General features: G+C 32.1%; 1 protein-coding gene across 1 annotated transcript in view; it reads left to right on the forward strand.

The window, feature by feature from the left end:
* The first annotated feature begins 229 nt into the window (after positions 1-229).
* sens-2 (zinc finger transcription factor senseless-2) overlaps positions 230-25,230 on the forward strand; it is a 36,083-nt gene continuing 11,082 nt past the window's right edge. The window contains exons 1-4 of the mRNA XM_073968156.1: positions 230-1,894; positions 22,892-23,639; positions 23,766-24,152; positions 24,320-24,501. Coding sequence (XP_073824257.1) covers positions 1,339-1,894; positions 22,892-23,639; positions 23,766-24,152; positions 24,320-24,501 — 1,873 coding nt within the window. The 5' untranslated portion in view covers positions 230-1,338. The remainder of the gene's footprint in view (positions 1,895-22,891; positions 23,640-23,765; positions 24,153-24,319; positions 24,502-25,230) is intronic.

Below are 25,230 nucleotides of genomic sequence, written 5' to 3' on the forward strand. Positions count from 1 at the left end.
GTACGAAATGGGGTGGGCAGTAGAGAATGGGTGCGATTGGAGAGAGTTCGTGTGTGTGGTGGCTATGGGCTGGTGTTTGGTTATCACATATAAATCCGGTTTTTGGTGGTTGTTATCGCACCACAATTATCTGCGATTGAATTTCTCTGTTCTTTGGAAATGAAACATGGACGTCCCAATGCCTCGCGCACCGCTCCGATACGCACATAAACAACTGTGAATATGTTCCGTTAGTCGCAGCTAAGTCGTTGACGGACCAACAAACCAACGTTAGCATTGGCAAAAGAAAAGCGGTGTGTTACAAAAAATATAAAACAAACAAAAACACACGCAAACGTTTTTGCAATAACAATAAGAAAGTCAAATCTGTAAAAAAAACATTGTAGTACTTCAACAAAAAAGTGAATTCAAAAATAACTGATTTTTTCCGTAAAAATATACATATGCCGTTACTCCTGCGCTTTAATCGTATGGTTTCGCGTTTTTCGCTTTCTCTCTTGTTTTAACGGTAGCGTGAGAGAGAGAATAAATATTACGCATTGACCTTATGAACTTTTAACAGAGTGTGAGTGAAGTAATTTCGTTGTGTTAGTTAACTTGATTTCAGTTCCAATCTAACCAATCTAGTAGAGAAATCGCAACAATTGGAATATACGGATTGGCAACATTTTGGGTGGATTCGCACACACACATACCACTACACAAACATTTATCCCGCTCTACTCTCTTGTTTGTGCTGATACGGAGGACAACGCATTAAAGCAGATTCTCTTCTCTCATACAACAAAGTGTTCTGATTATTAACCGTTATTCGTATCTGGAAGCATTGCAGCAACCCATAACGTTGGCAGAGAGACATCAGCAAGAGGGGTAAAAATCGAGGCTGGACAATCGTCAGTCAAGTCAAGTGTTTCAGTCTCAGTCGAGAAATCAGATTCATTCAGAGTTCATTGTGTGTGGCACAGAGTTGCAGCAGCATAGAAGCAGATGGTGGCCACTAGAACAGTGATTAATTTTATAGTTAGTCCGCACCAAGATGCCAAAGCAACAATAACCTAATCTGATAAAGCTCTCCCACTCTTAAAGAGTCAAGCTGGCAAGAAAAAATATAAATCTGAATTTCAATCTAAAAACGTACCGACGCGAGTGTTAAATTTGGTGAAGAAAAATTAGATGCACACAATTATCTAAATAAAACAAAAATAAAAGTGATGTTACCATAAACATAAAACGAAATAAGAAAAAAACTGTGTTTTATATCTTTCAAAAAATTAAAACGAAAATTCCAACACATTCCATTAAAAAAATCAATAACAATTTTCGTCTTCAAAAACCAACATGGATATTAAACCCATAATTTTAACTTCAAACTCCCAAGCAACGGCAAACAACAATACTCCTACTACTTCCGCACAATCAACAATATCCTCTAACGTTTCTTCCACAAACCCCAATTCCACTTCCATTACATCATCAGCTTCCTCCTATACAAACAGTTCACCACCCACAACGGCGGCAGCTACTTCACATTTACCGCTCGACTATAGTCTAGGCAATTATAAACCTGCCATAGCATCAGATTTTCCTGGAGCATTTGTGAGTACAGCCTCAGCGGCGGTAACTCAACCTTCGTCGTTACAAATTCGTGATATTAGCGTGTTAACTACAATGGCGGCGACAATACCTTCTCCAACACAATTGTTGCAACATCGCGTACATCAACAGATGCATCATCATCATCAACAGCAGCCCCAACAGGCGCAACAAAGTCCACCTTTAGCGGCGGAAGCTCACAATAATCATACAACTACACCGCAAACGCATCAAAGTACACAGGATTATCAACCTGTGTCAGCATTTAAAGCGGTGTTGCCAAAAAAGAAAACTACCGACGGTAAGTTCAAATTGGATTTTGTGTGTGAAGTTGGGTGTTTGTTTTAATTTAAATGAAAAGTGCGAATGAATTCTAATAAGAAACAAAAAATGGACCTTTCTGTTCAAAATTGCATTCGAATTGGACAATTTTTTTTATTATTGTGTGTGCATCGCATTGTGATAAAATAAATACCTAGAGAGAAATATAAAATATCAAATTTGTTTGAGAAAGTGTCGCATATATTATGTAGACTATGTGTACGGTTTCAGGGGGAATAAAAACTGCCCTAAATCCCCAGAAGAGGACAATGACCACTTTCGTTTTCATTTTTTAAATATTTAATAAAATTTATTCTGTATTTATGTTTATTAATAAATATGATTGTTAAACCATTAAGTGAATACGCGGCCATTAATTAATATTGATCGCAGGTTGTGTGGTTTTGTGAATTTAAGAAGCAATATTATCTTAATTGCTCTGGACAACCTGCTAATGTATTTTCTTTCGCGAAATTATTTTTCAAATCACGTTTTAATTCCAAAAAATATAAAAAATATTTTTGGGTGCCACCGTGATGCAATGGTATGCACACCCGCCTTGCACGCTAAAGGCCCGAGTTCGATTCCCAGGCCAGGCAAAATCAAATTTTCAACTGTGGCAAAATACATCAGTGTAATGTTGGCGATATTTCCTGAGTATTTCAGTCATGTATAACTTCTCTACAAGTGGTGTCTTAAGACACGCGTTCGGACTCGACGATAAAAAGTAGGTTCCATATCGTTGAGCAAATATGAATCGAGTTGCACTCATTGTTATGAACAAAGTCTCCTTTGTCCTCTCTGGAATGCTTGTGGATATAAAAAATATTTGGTTTCGCTAGTGGGTTATGCAACAGTATAACTTCAAAATAGAATAGAATCACGTGAAAATCGCTATAACAAGGTGTTGTAGGGTAGTTTTGTTGGCTTTCACATTTCTTTGAACATACGTAGGTGTAATTCTGTTTCTCCGTTGTATTAATTGCAGTGAAAATTTGCAGGGGTTCTGATGCATAAATTCGGTATTTTGGTAGTCCAGGGAAGACGAAAATACCTTTGGTTTCTTTGTAGTGAAATACGGGGTTTCTTGCATTTTCAATTTAAAACGGACATAACTTATTTTTTCCACAACGAACTTTTACAGCTTATACGCAGCCTAGAGCACGAGGAAAAGCATTTTTCTGTTTCTAATGCGTTTTTGTCACACTTAAATCACTAGAACATAACCATTTGTTACCCGATTTTTAAAAATTATGGCTTGTTCGAAAGACATGATTTTCACCTTTTAAATAAAAAATAAGCTGTAAAAGTCCTTTGTGGAAAAAAAGAAGTTATGTCCGTTTAAAGTTGAAAATCCAAGAAACCCCGTATTTCACTACATTTACCGTTATAAAATCAAAAAACGAAGTGACCCAAAGAAGCCAAAGGTATTTTCGTCTTCCCTGGACTCCCACAATACCGAAATTATGCATCAGAACCCCGGAAAAAAATTTTTGTCAACTTTTGTAGCACAGTGTTATTAAAGCCGTCTGATGTAAACATGTCTTTAGATATTAAAGATAATGGTGCTAATATGCGTTATATTGTCCTTGTAGATGTGAAATGTTCTTATTTGTTAACGGGCTTGTGACCACTTACACTTACAACTTACAAATTAAAAAAAACTGGAAACCAAAATTTTCGTGTCGATCGGAAAAAGTGTTAGAAAGGGGAAATTCATTTTGATTTGTATGTAGCATCGAAGTTTTAAATGCGTTTTTTTTCGAAATGGCATTTTTGAAAGCGATGTCCACTGTAGCTCGAAAACAGATGATCCGATATACATATTAGTCCAGTCAAAATAGATATGCGTATAAGGGGGAAATAGCAAAAATTCCCACAAAGCTGAATTTTGGTGGAAAGCTAAGTTTTGCATTAGAAGTAACGTCCTTAATGTCCCCATCGATCCCATGTGTGCAAATGAAGTTATTTATGGTCAAATGTCATTTTTTGTAGGCCTTATTCAGTTTTATGACTGACATTTTTTCGTTAAAATCGAAATTTTTACCTGGACAGTTCACCATTTTTAAATAGATATTTTTTAATTCCGTTCCGCTTAAGGACAATATTATTATGTTCTTAATTATCCCACAAAAATATGCTGATGGGCTTGTTAACTCGTTTTCAAGCTACAGCGGGCACCACAAACCGCCTTAATAAAAACAGTGTTTTATCAGAAAAATATGCAATATTAAAAAATTTTGTTAAACATTTTTTTAATTAGTGATCTGTTTTTAACTCATTTAGATTAACTGCTCCTGATGTTACTATTTCTATTTGGTTTTATATTTCAAAATTTTTTACCTAATAAACAATAATCCCGTAACTTCTTTCTCATCAAGCAATAACTCGTAGACCATATTTATTTCATCTACACAACATTACCCAGGATCAATATAATTAACCAAGGTTCTCCACTTCACTGGCCGCTGTTACCGTGGCGTCCTTAAACCAAACAAAATAGTATTCCTGATATCATAATTTGTATTGTAATAAAATTTAGTATACATATCTTAAACACTACGAGGGCAGTTCGGAAACTTCTTAGCCTAGCACAAAAAGCGCGGTATAAACAGAAAAAAGTTAAGTGTTTTGGAAACTTCCTTCTCTGTTATGAACACATGTTAAATTTTGTTTCGATCTGGCAACTCCTTCATATAGAAACAGGTGTTTAAAAAAGACGCATCCGCAATTTTTTTACAATGGAAAATGATATAGTGAATGTGTTAGGTGAAAGTGCTCCTTCATATGCAACAGTAAAAAATTGGGTTGCTGAATTTAAACGTGGTCGTACAAGCATTGAAGATGAACCACGTAGTGGACGTCCAAAAACAGCAACAACAACAGAAATTGTAGCCAAAGTGCATGATATGGTATTAAATGATCGACGAATAAAAGTGTGTGAAATTGCTAATATCATGGGCATCTCAAATGATCGAGTCCATTTAATTTTGCATGAAGAACTACAGATGTTAACAGTCGATCAAAAACGCATAAGAAAGAACATTTCTCAAGGTTGATCGGATCGTTTTAAGCGAAATAAAATGGATTTTAAGTCGTTTCATAACTGTTGATGAGACATGGATCCACCACTATACTCCAGAGACAAAAGAACAATCCAAACAATGGACTGAAGCTGGAGGAAGTGCCCCAAAGAAGGCAAAAACAATTCAATCGGCTGGTAAGGTTATGGCAACGGTTTTTTTGGGACTTGAAAGGTATTTAATTGATTGACTATCTGCAAAAGGGAAAAACAATAAATTCAGAGTACTATTGCAACCTTTAAGTCGTTTCATAACTGTTGATGAGACATGGATCCACCACTATACTCCAGAGACAAAAGAACAATCCAAACAATGGACTGAAGCTGGAGGAAGTGCCCCAAAGAAGGCAAAAACAATTCAATCGGCTGGTAAGGTTATGGCAACGGTTTTTTGGGACTTGAAAGGTATTTAATTGATTGACTATCTGCAAAAGGGAAAAACAATAAATTCAGAGTACTATTGCAACCTTTTGGATCAATTAAATTCGAGAAAAACGTCCTGGCTTACAACACAAAAAAATAATGTTTCATCAAGACAACGCACCAGCGCACAAGAGTGTTTTAACAATGGCTAAAATCAACGAATTAAAGTACGAGTTGCTTGACCAACCACCTTATTCTCCTGATTTAGCTCCCAGTGACTTTTACTTGTTCCCAAATCTAAAAAAATTCCTTGCTGGCAAGCGTTTTACCTCAAATGAAGATGCAATTACAGTTGTAAACCACTATTTTGAAGACCTTGAGGAAAACAATTTTAATCAAGGGATAGAATTGCTAGAAAAGCGTTGGACTAAGTGTATTGAAGTTTCAGGAGATTATATTGAAAAATAAAAATATTTTTGAAAAACTAACTATTCTCTTTCATTGATAGAAGTTTCCGAACCGCACTCGTATAAAAATATATAAATATAAATAACGTGACTAATATGATTAACGAAAATACCTATTTTTTCTAATTTTCGAAAGATGTTTTTTTAACCAATTGCTTTGAGTAAACCACTCCTCTATTGATTCAAAGATTTAATTTTCAAAAAATGTTAAATCTTTTCCAACTTTATTCCCATTACCCATTTTCCATACTAAATGTTTGATGTTATGCAATTTATAAAAACAAATATTTTTGGAACATAATTAAAATTAAACAATTTTTAAATTTTTTGTTACCTAATATTGTCTCTAGCTCCAAAATACACAATGGGATAACCTAACCTAAAAAATGAAAACAAAAAAAAACAAAAATAATCAAATATGACAACAGTGGAGGGACGAAGCAACAGCCGTCATATTTCAACACCTGATGATGAATTTCATACATTTATTAAACACATGCAAACACAATGAATGAATATGGTTCATACAAAACACCTCTGCAATAAAAGCAAGTGACATTTTTTCATCTATAACAAGGTAGGCGAGCGAGATGAGCCTTATGTATTGGCAAATGAAAATATGTACATACCTCTACTCAAATAGAATACTCTCATCCGGTTGCAAAAACCAATGTCAGTTAATTAAAAAAAGATACGGGAGGAAAATGTTAACATTATATCACAGGAGTGTGCCTCATGTCACTTTCATGTCAAGTATACTCAGCCATATACCATTTCAGGCTACGTTCGCTTACTTTTTCACTTGAACCACGAATACATTAAAAGTAGATGAAATACCGCGAAGGATAATGAAAAAACGGCAGAACACAAAATCCATGTATGGATATAAAAATCATTTGGTAGCAGACAAAGAGGGAAAAATGTTGCAAAATAAATTTGAATAATGCTTGTGATTTTTTCAACACCGGTTTCATATTGTCTTTTTCAACACTGTTACAAAAGTCGTAACGAAAAGGTTTCAATGTCCATACATATATAAATACATGCTTTAAATATATGTTTTACTTAAAATTAAATAAAATATTAAAATTTTATAAAATATTTTATTTAAAAATGTGTCAAGTTTTCAGGACCCTTGACTTCGAACTGAAGAAAAAACGGTGTAATAATTATTTATTATAATTTGCTCATGTAAGTTCCAAGCGGTCCAGTAGTTTTGATTTTGTTGCCAACCATTTCAACGCAATTTTTTACTTCTCTACATAAAAAGTTAAAATATTTGAATTTTTCAAATTTTTAATTGAAATTACACTTTTGACTTTCAATGCTCCATGTGCGAATTGTATTTAACTGACAATTATAATTGGAAAGATTAGCAAGTAGGCGGTTCGAATCCTATTTTTGTTCACAGCTGTAGCTAAAATTTTGTAGATTTACAAGGGAGTGTACCAATAGAGGTACCCACTGTAGCTCGAAAGCGGATGATCCGATGTTTATATGTTTTTGTGGGATTATTCTACACATACAAATATTGGCCTTAAGCGAGGGACTATATATGTATATATAAATTTTGATATTGATATATTTTTTATGATATTTTTAAATCTTTCTCTTAGGGACAAGATTGTTAGGATCTTAACGATCCCACAAAAATATATTCTGATCGGTTTATTCATTTTCGAGCAACAGTTGGCAAACCGCAAACCGCTTTAGTACACCGACATTTGTCAGAAAACTATGCAATATTTAAAAAAATTGGAAAGTAGCTCACTTTCCAGATGAAAAGAAATCTTCATTTACTTTATAATTATAAATAATAATAAAGAAAATATTAAAATCACTAGAAATAAAAGCTATAGGCTAAAAAAAAATCTTATAAAAGTTTGGTAAGTTTCTTGTAAATTGATGTTTTTAAGAAAATGCAGCAAAAGTAAAAATGAGAAATCTTACTATAAAACGGTTTTCAATACAGTTAGAAAGAGGAGAGTGAGATAATTCTAAAAGAATGTATATTTATTTACACGTTTAAAAATAATGTTATGAAAAGGAAAAAAGTATTTTAATGAATAATAAACAACTAATAATATTTCGTTTTATCTACATATTTGAAATGTTATGGCCTTCTTAAATCACCACCAATTATTTTGAAAACTTTATACGTTAAAAAAAATAATTCCCATGCCTAAATTCACCAATACACTTGGCGTTTTTCATACTAATGAAATATGTACGTTGAGCGTACAAAATCGAAAGTTGAAAATGTTCAACTTTGACAAAACGTATTATTCTCTGCTTAATATTGATTTGTTTTATTTTTATTTTGAAAACAAAAGACATACAAAAACTTAAAATGTCAAGTTTTGTCAACAAAAATTTTTGATTTTTACAAATGAAAAATATTTTAACGGTCATACATAACAACGCAACGCAACGTTCAAAAATATTCGCCTTTCTACCACAACAAAGCTCCCTGAGCGTCCGTATTACCCAAATACGTTATCACCGAAATTAAATTTAAAACATAAAACAGTTGTTGTGGTAGGAAAATGAGTATTTTTCTATGCTGCGCTGGGAGTTAGATATTGCTGGGAAAACAATGTGCAAAAACACTTATTACCTTCTTACCATAGAAAAAGTTAACCGACAAAAATTCAGTTCTCACTCAAATTTAAAGAAATTTTCTCTATTTTCTATTGATGATAGTTTGGCTTAACATTATTATAATATTATAATATTAATTTTCGAATGTTAAAATTTTGAATTCTTATAAGCAAACCGATTTTATATATTTTTGTGACGAATAAAATAATACGCACACACATTTTGTTATGTATCACCCCAAATCAAATTTAGGATCTTTGTTTTTCAAATTAAATTGATAAAATGACGTTATAGCCCACTGTATTTTAAACTGTGCACCATTTTCTACAAACATACATTCATACATACTTAAAAAAATGAACAACGCGAACAAGAATTCAACCAAAGTTGTAGCGATTGCGAACAACCAGGAAAAATATTATTCATTTATTCCGTTTGTGTAAAACGAACACAAATCTCCCATGTGGACATAAAAAGGACATTCGAATGGATTTTGTCGGGATTGCAAAAATCCAACAAAATGTGTATATATGTATGTGTATTTATATGTAAATAAATGTAGATATATAGATTGTGTCTACAAACAGTAGTACATATAAGTATATAAAACATATACGAAAAAAGATTTTTTCACACATCCTTGTGCACAGACAGCAATGTCTACATACCCAATGGATGTGTTGAAAAACAAGTTGGTTCCACATGAAAGTTGGAAAAAAGACATAAAGAAAAAAGTTTTTTTATTGAGAATCACATATGCAATATATCGTTTGCTTTATAACAATATATGTATGTAAATATCTATAGCTAGATTTATACGTGTGATTTTTCATATGTTTTCGTGTGGACACAATCATGTTTAAAGGGCATGATGGAAACTCTGTAACAATGAGGATAAGAAAAAAACAGATATCCTGTGTATATATCACAGCTGTGCTAAAAACCAGATACGAATTTGTTCGCACAATATTCAATTTCATGTTGAACATTTCACTAAAGTTTTTTGTTTTGTAGCAATTCCTCATTGTAGTTAGTGTTCTATTTGTGACTCCACTGACTTGGAGACCAAGAAATATTCGCAGACTTAAATATGTGCTATGTACCGTGTATGTGCTGAAGTTGTAGTTGTTATTGAATATTCCATATGTGATTTTTTTCCCCTCTTCACTTATAAAGCTTTACGCTAAATGTAAACATGGATTTATTTTTCCACATTTTTTTTTTTTGTAGCGTTGAAGAAATTCTTTCTTTGCTTTTTCGTTCCTTTTCATAGAACTTCTGTTGTGATATTTGATACTGACATATGAATATCTCCTGTAAGCGGGAAAATCTTTTTGGCTTAACATTGAAATGTGATTACTTTGGTAATAATTTTCCTCTTGTAAAAGTTTTGTTTTTTGGTGTGTTTGGTGAAATTTGATGATACCTATGTATGTACTAGCCACGAATTTTATTTGAGTAGACAGATTTTGTGCAAGTACATATCAGCTTGTAAACCACACTTTATGTACCCACACATATTGACAAAATAACACAGTGACAAGGTTGAGAGTAATTATTTTTAATAAAATTAAAGAACCTCCAAAACTAAACATGATGGATCTTAAATTTTAGTATAATTGAGTTTAAGCCACAAAGACGTTCAATATAGTATAAGTCACACGTTTCTCACATAAATAATTCTTGTGTAAATGACCAAAGATATTGAAAATAATGAAAATATCATTGTGTTCTGTCTTATTGTCAAAGCAATTACATAAATAAATAATTTAAATTTATCGTTATTTAGTAAAACCATAATCCTTACTGTTCAAACAACAAAAATTGACAGTTGTGTATCAACTGTGAAGTTTTTCTTTTTCAAATTGTTTGTTGTCACTTGGCTTACTGTACTTGCACCTCTGTCGCTCTTATCATGATTTTTGTTTCTAGACTATTTGTCTGTTTGGTTAAGCTGAAATTTTAGATCAATTTTTTTGAGTAGTAGAGAGGTGCGAAAAAATGTGAGATATTTTTATGTGATTGATTTACGACCACCTTTTAGGCGTAAAAAGGGTGTTGATGGTGGCACTAACCCTTCTATATTGTGATCCATGGCCCGTTTTATCACGCAATATTTAGAGTTTCTAATCTAATTTTATGACAAAAGCAAATATGAAAATCGGAGGAAAACTATTTATTGCATTAGCAACCACTTAACAAATCAAATATACATATATATGTACATTTTTTTGAAGAGTACTTTTTATGTATACAACATTTGTTTATTTACATGGGAATATCGATATTTAGTTGGCTTAAGCTGGATCAGTTTTTTTTGTCGATTGGTGAACATGTTTCCACCAAGCCCTATTTAGTAAGGTCACACAGGAGGCGAATACAGGCCCTAGTCTTCTTTTGCTGTCAAAGTTTTTTTTATTAAGAATCTACCAAAAAGGAATTAAACAATAAAATATTATTCTCAATGTTTAAATAAAGACGTTGCACAGATATAGTTTTGATAGAAGTGAAATATTTTTTATTTGTTTGTAATTAATAAATTTATTTTAATAGCAAGAGAAGACCTTAACTGCACCTGGGAATAGATATTTTTCTTGAATTGGGTTACTTGAACTTTTTGAAGTCTAAGTGAGAAAATGTTCAAGATTCCTTTCTTCTTGCTTATAAAAGGATTCGAAATGTCCCGTGAATGATACTTATTTGTTTGTTATAATTTTCTGTAAATTACTGACTATTGAAAAATTGGATGTCACATAGATCCTCTTCCAGTTTCATTCAAAGAAACATTCATCACCTTCCACCAACTTTCAAGTTGTGTATGAATACAGTTTTTTTCGAAGAAAACTATGAAACATCTTTTTTCATTTTTCATGTTATTAATTAAAATAGTTTTTTGTGCAACGACCCTTAATTTTACATAACAATTTTCCTCAACGAACCCATATAGGCCAATTTTTATTTAAATATTAAATCAACAAAGCTATACTCGACCATGATTCCAACCAAAAAAATCTTATGCAAATGTTATAAATCTGTCATTTAATGTCTACGCATAAACTGTTTGTAAATTGATTTGGAGACTTTACTAAGATTGAAAAGACGCCAGTCCACTCAAGATACATACATACATTGACAGATTTCTATTGTTGAAAAAATCTTATTTTATCATTGTGTCATATAAATGAAGATCAGGCGCTTAGCAAATCAAATTAAATTAGTCAAAATTGCTACAATAATACAAATTAATTAATACCGAATTGGACTACGGATACAGATAAACACATACATACACACGCATATGGGACATGCCGCATAAAAATTCTACATGATTTTTTTAATGCATGCAAATATTACATGTTATTTTTATACATATATCATATTCTTAAAATGTGTTTGATAGGCATGGAACTTGAACTAGCGCAGGAAAATCTTTACAAATAAATTTAAAAAATTATTGGTAATATATTGACAGAAATATTGATGCCTTATTAGAAAACTGAGTACATCTGATTTCCTAAGAATTGCATTGAAACTTTTACCCAAACCCCGATGTATCAAAAAATTATCGTTTTTTATCTCTCGTGAGAGAAGTCAGTCTCTCTTGTCCCGCCTGGGATGTTTGTGGAACAATTATTATTATTATCTCTCGTGAAATTTTTTTATTTTTTAAGATACGAGGTTGAGGAATTATGTTTTTCTTTCTAAATTTATCTGTAATGCTTGAACTATCGCATAAAAATTTAGAATGAAAAAGTTTAGTAGTATATTGACAGACATATTGAAAATAAAAATTGTCGGGAGAGATATAAAACGATTAATTTATTGATACATCGATGGTTGGATAAAAGTTAAAATGCAATTATTATAAAATTGAGTACATCTAATACCCTAATAATTGAATTTAAACTTTTAACCAATCTTTCCTGAAAAGATATGAGATTGAGGAAGTTAGGCATCGATATGTATTTTTGGGTACAAAAAATATGGAATGTCCCATATACGTTTATAAAATGTTTTTCCTTGACCAAAGCAAAGTCTAATCAACATTTATGATGAAGATGATGATGAAATCATGACATTGGAGACAAACAATGAAAAACACTATAAATAATAAATCACAAAATGTATAATTACTCCACATCCATCATTTGTGGCAACACAGAGACGAACCCAAGCCATTTAAAAATAATCACTAAAAATAACATTTGTATGCATAAATAAACATTTAAAAAATAATGCTTGAATTGGCATACCTTCCCATGATTGTGACCAATTTCTGATTTATCACAAATATTCTTAAATCAACGAAATCCTTTATAACTTGTTTATTTTACAGGGGCTGTAAATTAAAGTAAATCAATGTATTTGCCAAAAAATATTTATACACATCAATGTTCCAATCTTTAGTAGTGCTCTCATAAATTATTCGATAGTTTATTTTTTATGCGTTTTATGACCACCCCATCACAAACCAGCCAGCCATCCAGCTATAATCTTGTACTGCCACACTCATACAGTTGACGTTGTATATCACAGTTGAAAACAAAACAAAACAAAATGTTATATTAATTCCAAACAGCACCACCAGACAGAGAAAAAAATAAAACGAAATAATTTTAAATCACACCAATCGATTCGTTAAGCAATTCAATTAATACCATAATAATAATCGACTCTCATTGTCGTCGTTCAACATTCAAGAGAGCTAAAGCTGGGCACATGATACCACTCATACCTATCGTGCATAAAAATATACTAAAATTTATTGAACTTACCTTCTTTTCAATACGAAAATCAATATATTTTCGTTTGTTTTGCTTTTTTTTGTTTTTATTCCGGACATTTGTTGGTTTCTTTACTTAATGATATTACTCTTGGTGGGGATGATGATTATGATATGAGTGTCATAAATTTTCATAACTGCAAGGGGGAGAGGAATTGTTATTATTACTACAGTAACACATTGACTGATATGAATTTAAGGGCATATATAATAATTATGACTTAAAAAATATAAAAATTACTAAGAATTTGAGACATTTGCAACACATGTCTAGTAATCAGAATTTCAATAAATTGAAAAATATCTATTCGTATGATTTATCCCAGCGAAATAAATTGGAAGTCGTGCAATGAAGACTAGTGCTATCACGGCATGTTCTTAAGCAGTTCAGACGGAGTGGTGAATATTTTAACTGTACTCCACGGATATCAGTTAAAAATTGCGTGCTAAAGGGTGTGAAAATTACATTTTGAGGAGTTGAAATAAAAACCCTATTGTAAAAAGAAGTAAATATGCAAAACTGATGTCATGCCAAATCACTTGTATATGTGATTTAATGGCATCTTTGGATTTCAAAGAGAAGTTAACACTTTGCAACTGTTGGAAAAAATCTGCAAAAGTGGTTAAATGTGTAAAACCTTTTTAGTTCTGGAACACAACTATTATTTACATACAAAGCGAAACATTTCAGTATATTTTCAATTTTTTTTTGTTTTTTACTAACTGTTCCAGAGATATCGCGCCTTGAAAAAATCGAATTCAATAAAAACTATATGCTAAGAAATACTCATAACATCTTTAATATTGGTCCAAATAGAAAAAAACTTCTTATGTATTTTTTGTGTCTTTATCAGCTGTCTAATAAAAAATAGAAAACAATTTTGCACAGTGGGCTTAGATGCCATTTTAATGCGATTTAATATTTAAAATCAATTTTTATCAATGATGGTACTCATCGATTTTCTTAATTTTTTATTAAACTACGATCAATTACAAAAATTTTAAGTTTTATTTGGTAGTGGGAATCGAATAAGGACTAAATTTTCTAAATTTTTTGAAATTTATCAGTACAATTTTTCCTTTATATCAGTGTGACACATTTGTTATTGTACAAAAAAAAAAATACATTTTTAAACATTTGTTTTGTTGTTTAATTTAGGAATTTATCTTAAATCAGCTTCATTTTAAGATCTTCAAAATGGGTTAGCAATTACTGTACCAGGCGAAGAATAAATTTACTATATTAATAATCAAACAACCACAGTTTGTGAATTATATTAGTGTGCATCCGAGCCGAATAATCTACCAAATATTCTCCAGAACAGGTTTATTTAAATACCAAAGAGGATCTGAATTTAAGATATATAATCGCGGTCACACAAAAACTTCATTCAGTAATACCCACCAATTCCGGTACACTAATTGCTAAACTATTCTTAAAATTTCAAAATGAAGAAGTTTTTGAGATGTTTAAGTTACATTCCTAAATAAAACAACAAAACTAATTAAAACATTTAATTTATTAATTTATTTATTTATTATTATTAGTATTTTTTTTTTTTTTTTTTTTTGATAAAACAAAAACAAATGTTTCACGCTGATATAAAGGAAAAATATTATTGACTAATTTAAAAATATAGAAAAAATATAATTTTATTGGTATTTGTTTTAAAATTCCAGAAAATCGGAGAGTACAATCATTTAAAAAATTCATTTTTAATGTAAAATCTCGAAAATTGCACCCAAGCCCACTGTGCAAAATTGTTTCAAATAAATTCCTAAATAAAACAACAAAACTAATTAACAAAACTTTATTTATTAATTTATTATAAATATAAAATAACAATATAAAGGAAATATGTAATTGACTCATTTAAAAAAAATTAGAAAAATATAATTTTTATTATTATTTACAAAAAATTCAAGAAGATCGAAGAGTACAATCATTTAAAAAAATTTATTTTTAAAATAAAACCGCAAAAATTGCCCACTTTGCAAAATTGTTTTCAACAAATACAAAAAGATTCTATTTGGAACAATTTATGTTAGCTATAAGTATTTCTTTGCATATAGTTTTTTCTGAATTTGACTTCTTCAAAGCGCACCTTTTTCAATCTCAGGAACTGTTAGTCAAAAAAAAAAAATCTGAAAATAAAATGATATGTTTTGCTGAGGAGCAGCATAAACACAGCAAAAAATAAATCGAACCCCACTTTTTAAAAAAAGTGTCCGATTTCACTCAGAAATCCTTATAACAAAACATAACTCTACCCGACATAAAAATAGGTGTATGAATTTGTCTCTATTCAATTTATGTATATTTATCATAAGATGAAAATAAACCTACCACCCACAAGCAACCTTAGGCCAAACAGGATAATCTACCATAAGCGGAAACATAACAGGATAACAATATTTATCAATTGTTTAAGGTTGTAATTATTTTGCTACCTTTAAATGCCAGTTTAGCTTTAGAGGTTAGACATGAAAATTGAAAATAATCTGTTAAAAATATATTAAGGGTGGATTTAACGGAAGGCAGGAAGGAATAAAAGGAAGTAAGGAAACAACAAATGAACAAGTGCCTGGTTTGCTATGGCTGCCACCTTTACGCTATGAATATATTGCTCCCGGGTGAATTTAAGCAGATGATTGTTGTCGCTTAACGCTAAAACTATACAAAAGAGCATGCAGGGGCTAGTAAATGTCTGTGTGTGTCTGTGCGCACAGCTTCCCTTACTGCAAATCTTGCTTCCCATGTCCTCTTCTGCCCCTGCTCCTTGTTGCCAGCACTTAATGTTTACAAATTTATGGGGTTTTCCTTTTTCCCTATTTTGTTGTGTTCCGGGGGCAAGGGCGTTTTGTTGATGTTATTTTTTTGCAGATGTCTATTGCGTGTTGTGTGTTTACTTTAACAGCTCAGCTCTTAGTTGTTGTATTTTTGTCTGGCAAATGCCGGCGTTTTTGCTGTTTGTTTCTCTGTTATGGTAACATTTATGACTAAATCCTTTGGCTCATTATTATCATCATCATTTGGAAAGGATCTGGCCAGAAGATTTTGAGACTGATGAATTTTCACACAATAACAACAACAACAACAAATAAAGACAAGTGGTGGTACACTTGTTTAAATGTTGGTGTTATTATTTTTTTTTTCGTTTGCTCAAGTATGGTACAGCGCGCTGCTGCATATGTTTATGTTTGTTGCTGTTCACTTTTTAACCGGTAGCAACGTTTGTTGAACATTTATCCGTATTTGTTTTACAGCCACCACAAGGGTGGTAATCTTTGTTAAATGTTTCCAAAGACTTCACGGATGTTATTCTTCTTGTTGATTCTAGTTCTTTTAACCTTAGTAACAAGAATTGAGGTTAGAAAGTGGTTGATGTTTAGTGGTGGATTACAATTGATTTCGGTCCAGAGAGGAAAAGGGTTAAATTATCAAATAATAATAATAACAGCTTAATGAATTAAAGTGAAACTGACAAATAAGACAAATAATGAAAGAATGTATAATTTATGATGTTTTTAAAATGATAACAAAGATAAAGTTTGTAAATGTTTTTTTTTTTTATTTGAAAAATTTGACTTTCGTAAATGTTGTTAATGTTGCAATTTGCATTTTTGGAATGCATTTCTTATCGCAGTAGGGCGGCTTTTTAAATGAAATAGAAACAAAAAATCAATAAATTTAGCCCATCATAAAATCAATGAACATTTTCAGTTGATGAAACCGTTTCACATTTTTTTCAAACATAAATGTCCACAACAGGTGATTTATTATTAGAATTTCTAATGTTTCTTAAGTGTTTACCTTTTCGGCACCACATGACAGATGTCAATCAAAATCATTTTATACCTATACTGATGAATTCACATACTTTATATGTGATGTTATGCTCTGTGGTAGGTCTCTAGCAATGCCATAAAATGCATTTAGCATTATCATAAAATATGGTAGTTGATAATAGACCAGTTTTATTTTAAAATTTACATCCTTAGATGTTGCCGGTTATTGAAAACAGATCTGCAGATGGAAGAACATCAGAATATAAATCTTAAATCAAAGGTTTCAAGGGCTTAAAAAACAACTTATTTTAAATAAAAAAGTTAACCTAAATACAAAAAAAATACACAAGTAGGAACTAAATATTAGTGCAATCGAATTAACTTGTAAAAATATAAATAAATAGTAGGTAAATAATAGGTAAATTATGTTTTATTAGACTATGGACAAGCGTTGCAGAGCCTTGAACTTAGAATATGCTATTTTAACGAAATACATCCATCCCATTCTGCGAGAATAGTCATTCAGCTATTCCAATCCATAGACAATCTAGACAATGTAACTGAAATATAATCGGGGACAATTTGAAGAGGCAATGTCACTATTTAACTTTTTTAGCTTCAACCTCATTAATTTTACTCATGTCAAACCAAAAAACCAATTCAAATCCTAATAATATTATATGGTATAGTAAACTATTCAAATCACATTTATTCAATAATAAACGCAATGCCCCTGCACATTATTTTCGCTTTATCTCATCCCCCTCGAAAAAACAATCAGCACACCATTACGCCCTTCTCATCATCAGTAGTAGCATAAAATCGAAGTCATGAATCAAGGATGACGATGAAGATATATGGAGGAGGTGGAGGAAGGTTAAGAGAAAATCGAACAGATTGTCATTAAATTATGCGTATAGATACGCTAAATACGGTGATGATGTCTATTTCAAGTGCGCAAGCATACATAGCTGATGGTAAATTTTATTATGGCAGCAGTGTCTACTGTGTGGATGTCTGGCAGGCAGGCAACTTACCCAACCACCCAGCCCAGCCGCATTTATTTTCATCAATTTCGCACATACCATATAATTATTAGGGCGGTTTTATTCCATTTTATATGAAACGAATAAAACAGGAAGAAAATAAACGCAAGACAAGTGGCATGGGCACGTACCATCCATCCACCCAATATTTGTTTGTCTCTTGGGGTGTTGCAACGTAATCTTTTGGACAAGAATCGTCACAGCGGAAGGAAGTATCATAATTTTGTATGAAACAACCTTCTATGCTTTGTGTTCTTTGTCCCCCTGATGTCGGTAGTGGTAAATTCTAATTTGCTTGATGATTTACACAAAATAAATCATTAGACGCATCTGTATTGTATCGATGACTCTGACCTTAGGGAGCTACTATTAGTTAAATGTTCATTTAAATTAATTATGTATAATTATGTATTTGGAACAGGTTAATCCTTTATAGGAAATAATTATATGTTCACAAATATATTTATTCAAATGATATAGATATTATTCAATTAGGAGGTGAAACATCGGTATTGGGTAGAATCTCAAGGAATCAATACATCTCGAGAAAGCAATTCACAAAACAGGATACAGATTTGTTGTAAGAATGTTTGCTTTCATTGATTGGGAGTTGTTTAACATTTAGGGAATTTATTTAAAATTTAATTTTACAAAAATATTTCTCACAAAATACTGTGGGACCTTTGGTGCAGTTTATAATTTCTAATTTGAGAACAATAACTACTATTTAATTAATTCTCTTTCGAGTTGAGCTGTTAGGCCTTTAGAGACATTGAAAAATTAGGAGTCTACCGAAGTCCCACGCATCCAACCATTACACTACGTTTCACGGGTGGTAAATCCGATCTTCAGGTGTATTAGGATGTTGTTTTTGTGGCAGACGAAGGCAAAGCTTGGTAACTGGTATATATATCGAACTTCATTAGATAAATGTATATGCGAAATTATGTCAGTTAATTGAAACTCCAAACTTTTCCTATAGTCCTGCTTTGGTAATCCCATTTTTCACAAATACTATGGTAAGTTTTATTCCTACATCATTAGTAATTGCTCTTCTATATCAGAAGATTTTATTTTTTGATCATCAATTATTGTCTACTAAAGTTTTGACAAGTTGATGGTGGCTTAGAACGCTAAGACGCCGGCAACCTTGACACTCAGTTGTCGAAGACCCAGGTTCGAATCCCAGCCTGGCTCATGCTGAAATTATTTTTTATTTTTGCCTTATTAAGGCGAAGGCCATTTATAGTGATATTTAATTAATTCTCTTTCGCGAAAGAGAATTAATTAAATATCACTATAAATGGCCTTCGCCTTAATAAGGCAAAAATAAAAAATAACTACTATTGTTTTTTAATATTATTAAATTTTAGTCAAAATTGTCTTGTAGTTGAACTATTTTCAAATTGTATTGCAAATCGAAATTTCAACATACCTATGCATAAACAAAATTTATTCACATATCGAACAATTTGGTCAGTCACTAATTAGCAATGAAGTAATTTTAGTAATTTAAGGCAATCTGGCCAACTTATTTTACAAAGTATATGTATACACTAGGGTTACGACTTTTTGTAGGACTCGGCTATTAGCCACAACGATGAGCTGGTATAATTTTTTTTCATACATTGGACCATAAATGCGGCGTTTAGAGCATTTTCGTGAAAATTCGCCTTTGGCCCCATACAAATTACTATGGAAACAAAGATCGCCGCACGGGTTAACCTTAACCGATCACCATAAAATTGCATATATAAGGTTTTTGGATCAAATGGAAAAATTAAAAAAAAAACAAAGATGTTGTTTTTGGGTCCGCCCTAATATATATTTAATAATATGATGATGAATTTAATGAGACACAAAGCGTTATGCCATTTTGGTTATGTCATGTCTGCTTACAGTGACTTCAAAAGTTTGTCAAAAAGCTCATATAGAAAAATTTTCAAATGACTTTGCGTGAGCGTTTTTTATCAAATCACCTTATAATTAAAATTTTATGTAATGTTGTGTAAAAATTAATAAAACTATGACACAGGGATACGAGGTTCTAAAAAAGTCATAACACTAATATACCCTAGGAATTTATTTCTTAAAACATGCAATAAAATTATTAACCGTTTCGAACTATAACAATAAAAAATCGAAAATAATCTAAATCGATAATCTGTTTCAATGTTATTTTCAAGAGATTAAGTCCACGATTTTTTATTTAGATTGCTAGTTTTGTGCTTTTTTCAAAGATTAACGAACGTATTATAAAAAGATAAAGGTTTAGATTTAATAACTGGAATATCAACAACGAAGAAAACAGATTTTAAACGATTAACAAAAAATCTTTCAAATATTTTTCAGATTAGGCAAAACCTGGCTTATCTAGGAAATTAAAAAAATGTGTACACATTTCTTGGAAATACAAAGATTAATTTATAAATCAAAATTGCTTCCATTCATAATTATAGGCATGAGTCAATACAACACAAACTAGCAACTAGATTTGCACGATAAGTGAAACGATAAACGATGTGAATAGTAAGAGTACATTTTTTATTAGATATCAATAGAACTTTTGGACTTTAATCAAACCATTCTATATATAGTATGGCCAAACGAGGAACCACACTAACTTAAATAACGACAAACATCAATTAAATCATATACATTCATAAAAGTTATTTTTATTTTATGACTTCATGGTTGATGGATACTTGCACATACATGCATATATTATATAAAATATCGATAACAATTAAAGGTAAGATACCATCATAATTTTCACGGCAAAAGAAAGTATTACGTAAAAAGTGAGGAAATTCTTCAGTTTATTAGTTTTATGACCAAAATGTAAATTAATTTTATTTGGCACATATAAAAGTATATGCGGAAAGGGCGATTTGAAACATGTGTATATTTTTAAATTTGACTTCCTTATTAAAACCCTTGACAATATAACCACTAAGAAGAATTTGAAATTATTGCTTTTTTAAATAGTAACTCTAGGTCGATCTTTATTTCTGCTGCATTGGAACTCTGTTATCGAAGTTAATATAAACCTCTGCAACGAAATATCAAATATTCCACTCTCTTCCCATTGAAAGTGGTTATAAAATGTGTAAGCATTCAAAAGTAAATACACAAACTCATTCTCTTGGTCTGACCGTCGTTCGTTCAATCGCCTCATAATGTCCACAAAAGGGAATTCAAATCGAAATGAGTCTAAAGTTTAGATAGTCTTCTGATTTATGATAGCGATAAGGTTGTGAAAGGGTATTGCTTGTATATTGCTCTGTTGGTATGCCAAAATGTTCGTAGGTATGTACGTACGTACCCTCAATGTTACTCAGATGGTTATTTGTGTACTCTGAGTTATGTCTGTTTATATTTTCTATTTAATTTATTGATTTGGAATCGATTGGAGTTTTTGTATGGCTGGATAGGAAATCGTCATTGCTAATGATAATTGTCAACAGATGTAAGATTGTTGTAATATTTGTTTAGATATGTTGAGTCGGCGGAACTTAAAAAGGTTCACAATAAGTACTTTCACCGGTTTTGCAAATATTTATTTCTAAAGTTTATTCTTATAATATTTATGGGGATATTAAGAGCAAATAAGCAATAATTATAACTTCTTTTTATAAAAGATCATTGCTAAAGGTATAAATATATAACTACATAAATTGGATGATTTCATGATTGTCGAATACCACAATCCTTTCTATTCTCTTTTGGCCTTCATTCGATGTTTCTCCAACATATTTGATTTTCTAACAATACAGAATATCATTTACTTTTTCAAAACAATACAATTTTTCAAATAACAATTAAAATCTCATTGCAAATTATTGACCATGAAACCATTAATCATGCCCAGCAACACCCCTTTTTCGCATCTTCGGAAATCACCCCTTACCATAAGCGGAAAAAATCTTAACACAATCCACCTGTTTTGTTGTTGAAGTTCACATATGGAGTACAAAATATGTACACAACACACATGTAGTCATATTGAAATGCGAAACAAAAAAATTGAAATTCATGATACCCTGAATACCCAGACAGACGGACGGACAGCTTCTCTGATATACCATATCGAATTTCAAAACATAATTATTTTTACATTGAATCTATATCAGATGAAGAGCGAAAGCGAATATTTTTACTAATCCACCTTACATGACCATTAATGCCAAGGATAAAGCCCAGTCAACAATAGCTAAATCATCATCACCATCATCGCTGCTGTTGCCGCCACCACCCTAATCAAAACGACAACAAAATCAGTTACGGCAAGGCAGTCTGGATGACAACGAGTCAAAAGCATAGCCTTCAACAAATCAGCAAATTTGTGCCTCAAACATGATTAAAGCTATATCATTTAACTGTAGTTGTTGTTGTTTGAGTTAAGGTTGGGGTTGCAATGATGATGCTACGGCTTTTAGGTAGAATGATTGTGTTATTGCAGTCAAAATATACAAATGCTTTGCATCACACGATTTTCCTTTTGAATGTGGTAGCTGATTTTGCTAACGCCCTTTAATGTGTGTGTTAATCATTTTAATATGCGTTACAATGGAATAAAACATCTGTTCTTGTCCACACCCGGTTAAATGGAGCATGACAAAATTCAAAAACATACAAAGCGGGTTGGTTCTTCACACCTACAATTTACTTCCTTTATTGGGTGGAAAGGGAGAAAATAAAGACACAATGAATTTTTCAAAAAGGGTTATTTTACTTACGTTATCTTACTTTTGTGTTAACGACATTTCTTTGAGAATTTTAATTTTGCAGTTTTCAGCCTACTGTGCCACATCACTTTAAACAATTTTTCTTCGTCTTTTTTCAGATGAACTTGCCTTTAGCATTAACCGTTTGGTCAAGACTGAACAACTACAGGCCCATAATGCAGCCATGGCAGCAGCTGCGGCTGCAGCGGCCGCTGTGGCAGCCAATTCCAATAAACTTATCAAGGAAGAAACCAACAATAATAGTCTCACTATGTTGAGCAAAAATCACATACTACAATGGAAACTGGACAATGCCAACAATAATGGAATGCCATTACATTATCCTTTGGCAAATTTGGAAGCTGAACGACTATATGAACGTGCATCACGCTCAAGGTCACGTAGCCTTTCCCGTTCTTCCTCGTCCCAGATTGATTTAGATGATGACAGCAATTGTAGGCGTTCTTTACATTCAAGATCACGTTCACGATCCAGTTCAGTGGAATTAGAAGTAGATTCTCCACCAGCCTCGCCAGTCCCGCCTAGACAAACAACCTCTAGACCATCAAGTGCCCATAATACAAGTGAAAAAATGAGCAGTAGTGGCGGCAGTAGTCGTACTAGTCCCAAAAAGTCTGAAATGTTTTCGGTATCCGCTCTGCTACGTAAAGATGATAATCATCAAAAAGCATCATCCTTACATCCTCATCCTGCTGGCTGTGATCCATTTGAGGCTTTCCGGCAAGCTTATCCCGCAAACTATGAACAAGCCATGTTTCAAAGACCTTTTCTGTCGCCTGCCTTTCCCTTCTTTGCAGCCTTTGCCTTCCACCAGGGTCAGCAACAACAATCTGGTTTAAGTTCAAGGTAAGTGGTGGTGACAATTATCAAAGGGAGCGGTATTATAATTAAGCTAACACATTTTAATTTTGTTAAAAACTCAATGTTAACTCTTTTCGGTTTTATTTGAATGTTTCCTTTTTTCTTTTTTAGTTATCACCCTGCCTCCCAAGAAGACCTATTTAGATTGCGTAATTTAATGGTGCCTCTACAGAGTGCCCAAAACGGTGCAAACCATGCAGCAGCAGCGGCGGCGGCGGCTGGTGTTGGCGTTCCTGGTGCCAATGGTCTACCACCAAATTCACATTTGGGACTGGCAACTCACCCCTCGCATTTGCATCATTTCCACCATATGGCTGCGAAATGGCCTGGTTTACCGCAATTCAGTGACCTGTACTCATGCATGAAATGCGAAAAAATGTTCTCCACACCGCATGGTCTCGAAGTACACTCAAGAAGGACACATCATGGCAAAAAGCCCTATGCTTGTGAGCTGTGCAATAAGACCTTTGGTCATGAAGTTAGTTTAAGTCAACATAGGTTAGTAGACGAGAACAAAAAGAAGAATTGTTATAATTGGGGAGTTGGTAAACCTCTCTGGTTTACAAAAATCTCCCTTGTTTTTTTGTTACCAAATTTTAATTCTCTACAACTAATTATAATGTGTTGTTGTTTTTCTTTTATTGTTTGTGCTTCCATTTACTTAGGGCTGTCCATAATGTTGAAAAAGTCTTTGAATGCAAACAATGTGGCAAACGTTTTAAACGTTCCAGCACCTTGTCCACTCATCTGCTCATACACAGTGATACCCGACCATTTCCTTGCAGTTATTGCGGTAAACGTTTCCATCAGAAAAGTGATATGAAGAAACATACATACATTCATACAGGTAAGTTCGGCAAGACCACAAAAACACAAATCTTAATTAAAAGCCATGGAATTCTCTTCTGAAATAAATGGAAGTGCTGGAATAGGGAAACAAATTAGCAAGTGTTAAATAATTTAGTGTGTACTTTAAGGGACAAATATATGTATATGTAGAAACGTTGTCTATAGCAAATGAAACATTAAAACAATCAAGGACGTAGCATTGGGCCGGGGAGTTGTTGCCCATCTTAAATAATAAAAAACACATCAATAACAAATTTTCTTGGCAAAAAATTCAGCTATATTTTAAGGCAAAATATGCTGAAGAGCCACTACAATCTGAAAAAAACTGTGGTTTCCCAGCATAAGCTTGAAATTACATTTCTTAGATTTTTTAATATTTGCGTATTTTAATTGTTTTCTTTTACATAAAAGGACAACCACAAATATTATTTTAGAAAACAAAATTAAAATTGTTAATTATTATTATCTTTATTTAAGCTGAACCTGTCAACATAATTTGCTTCATTGCAAGAAGTGGTTTTTGATTTCCTTCACTCTTTGCTGTGCTGATGAAAAAAATGCATAGTGGGCTTGTGTGCAATTTTCGCGATTTAATATTTAAAATCAATTTTTTTCCATTTTGAATTTCTTGAATTTTTTATTAAACTACGGTTAATTACACAAATTTTAAGTCCTATTTGGTAAAGGATTTCATTTGGGATGCGAATAATTAATATTTTTTTCTCAT

The sequence above is a fragment of the Musca autumnalis genome, unplaced genomic scaffold (genome assembly GCF_047663935.1).
Source record: "Musca autumnalis isolate F117 unplaced genomic scaffold, ASM4766393v1 scaffold_2, whole genome shotgun sequence".
In the NCBI taxonomy this organism is placed as follows: domain Eukaryota; kingdom Metazoa; phylum Arthropoda; class Insecta; order Diptera; family Muscidae; genus Musca; species Musca autumnalis.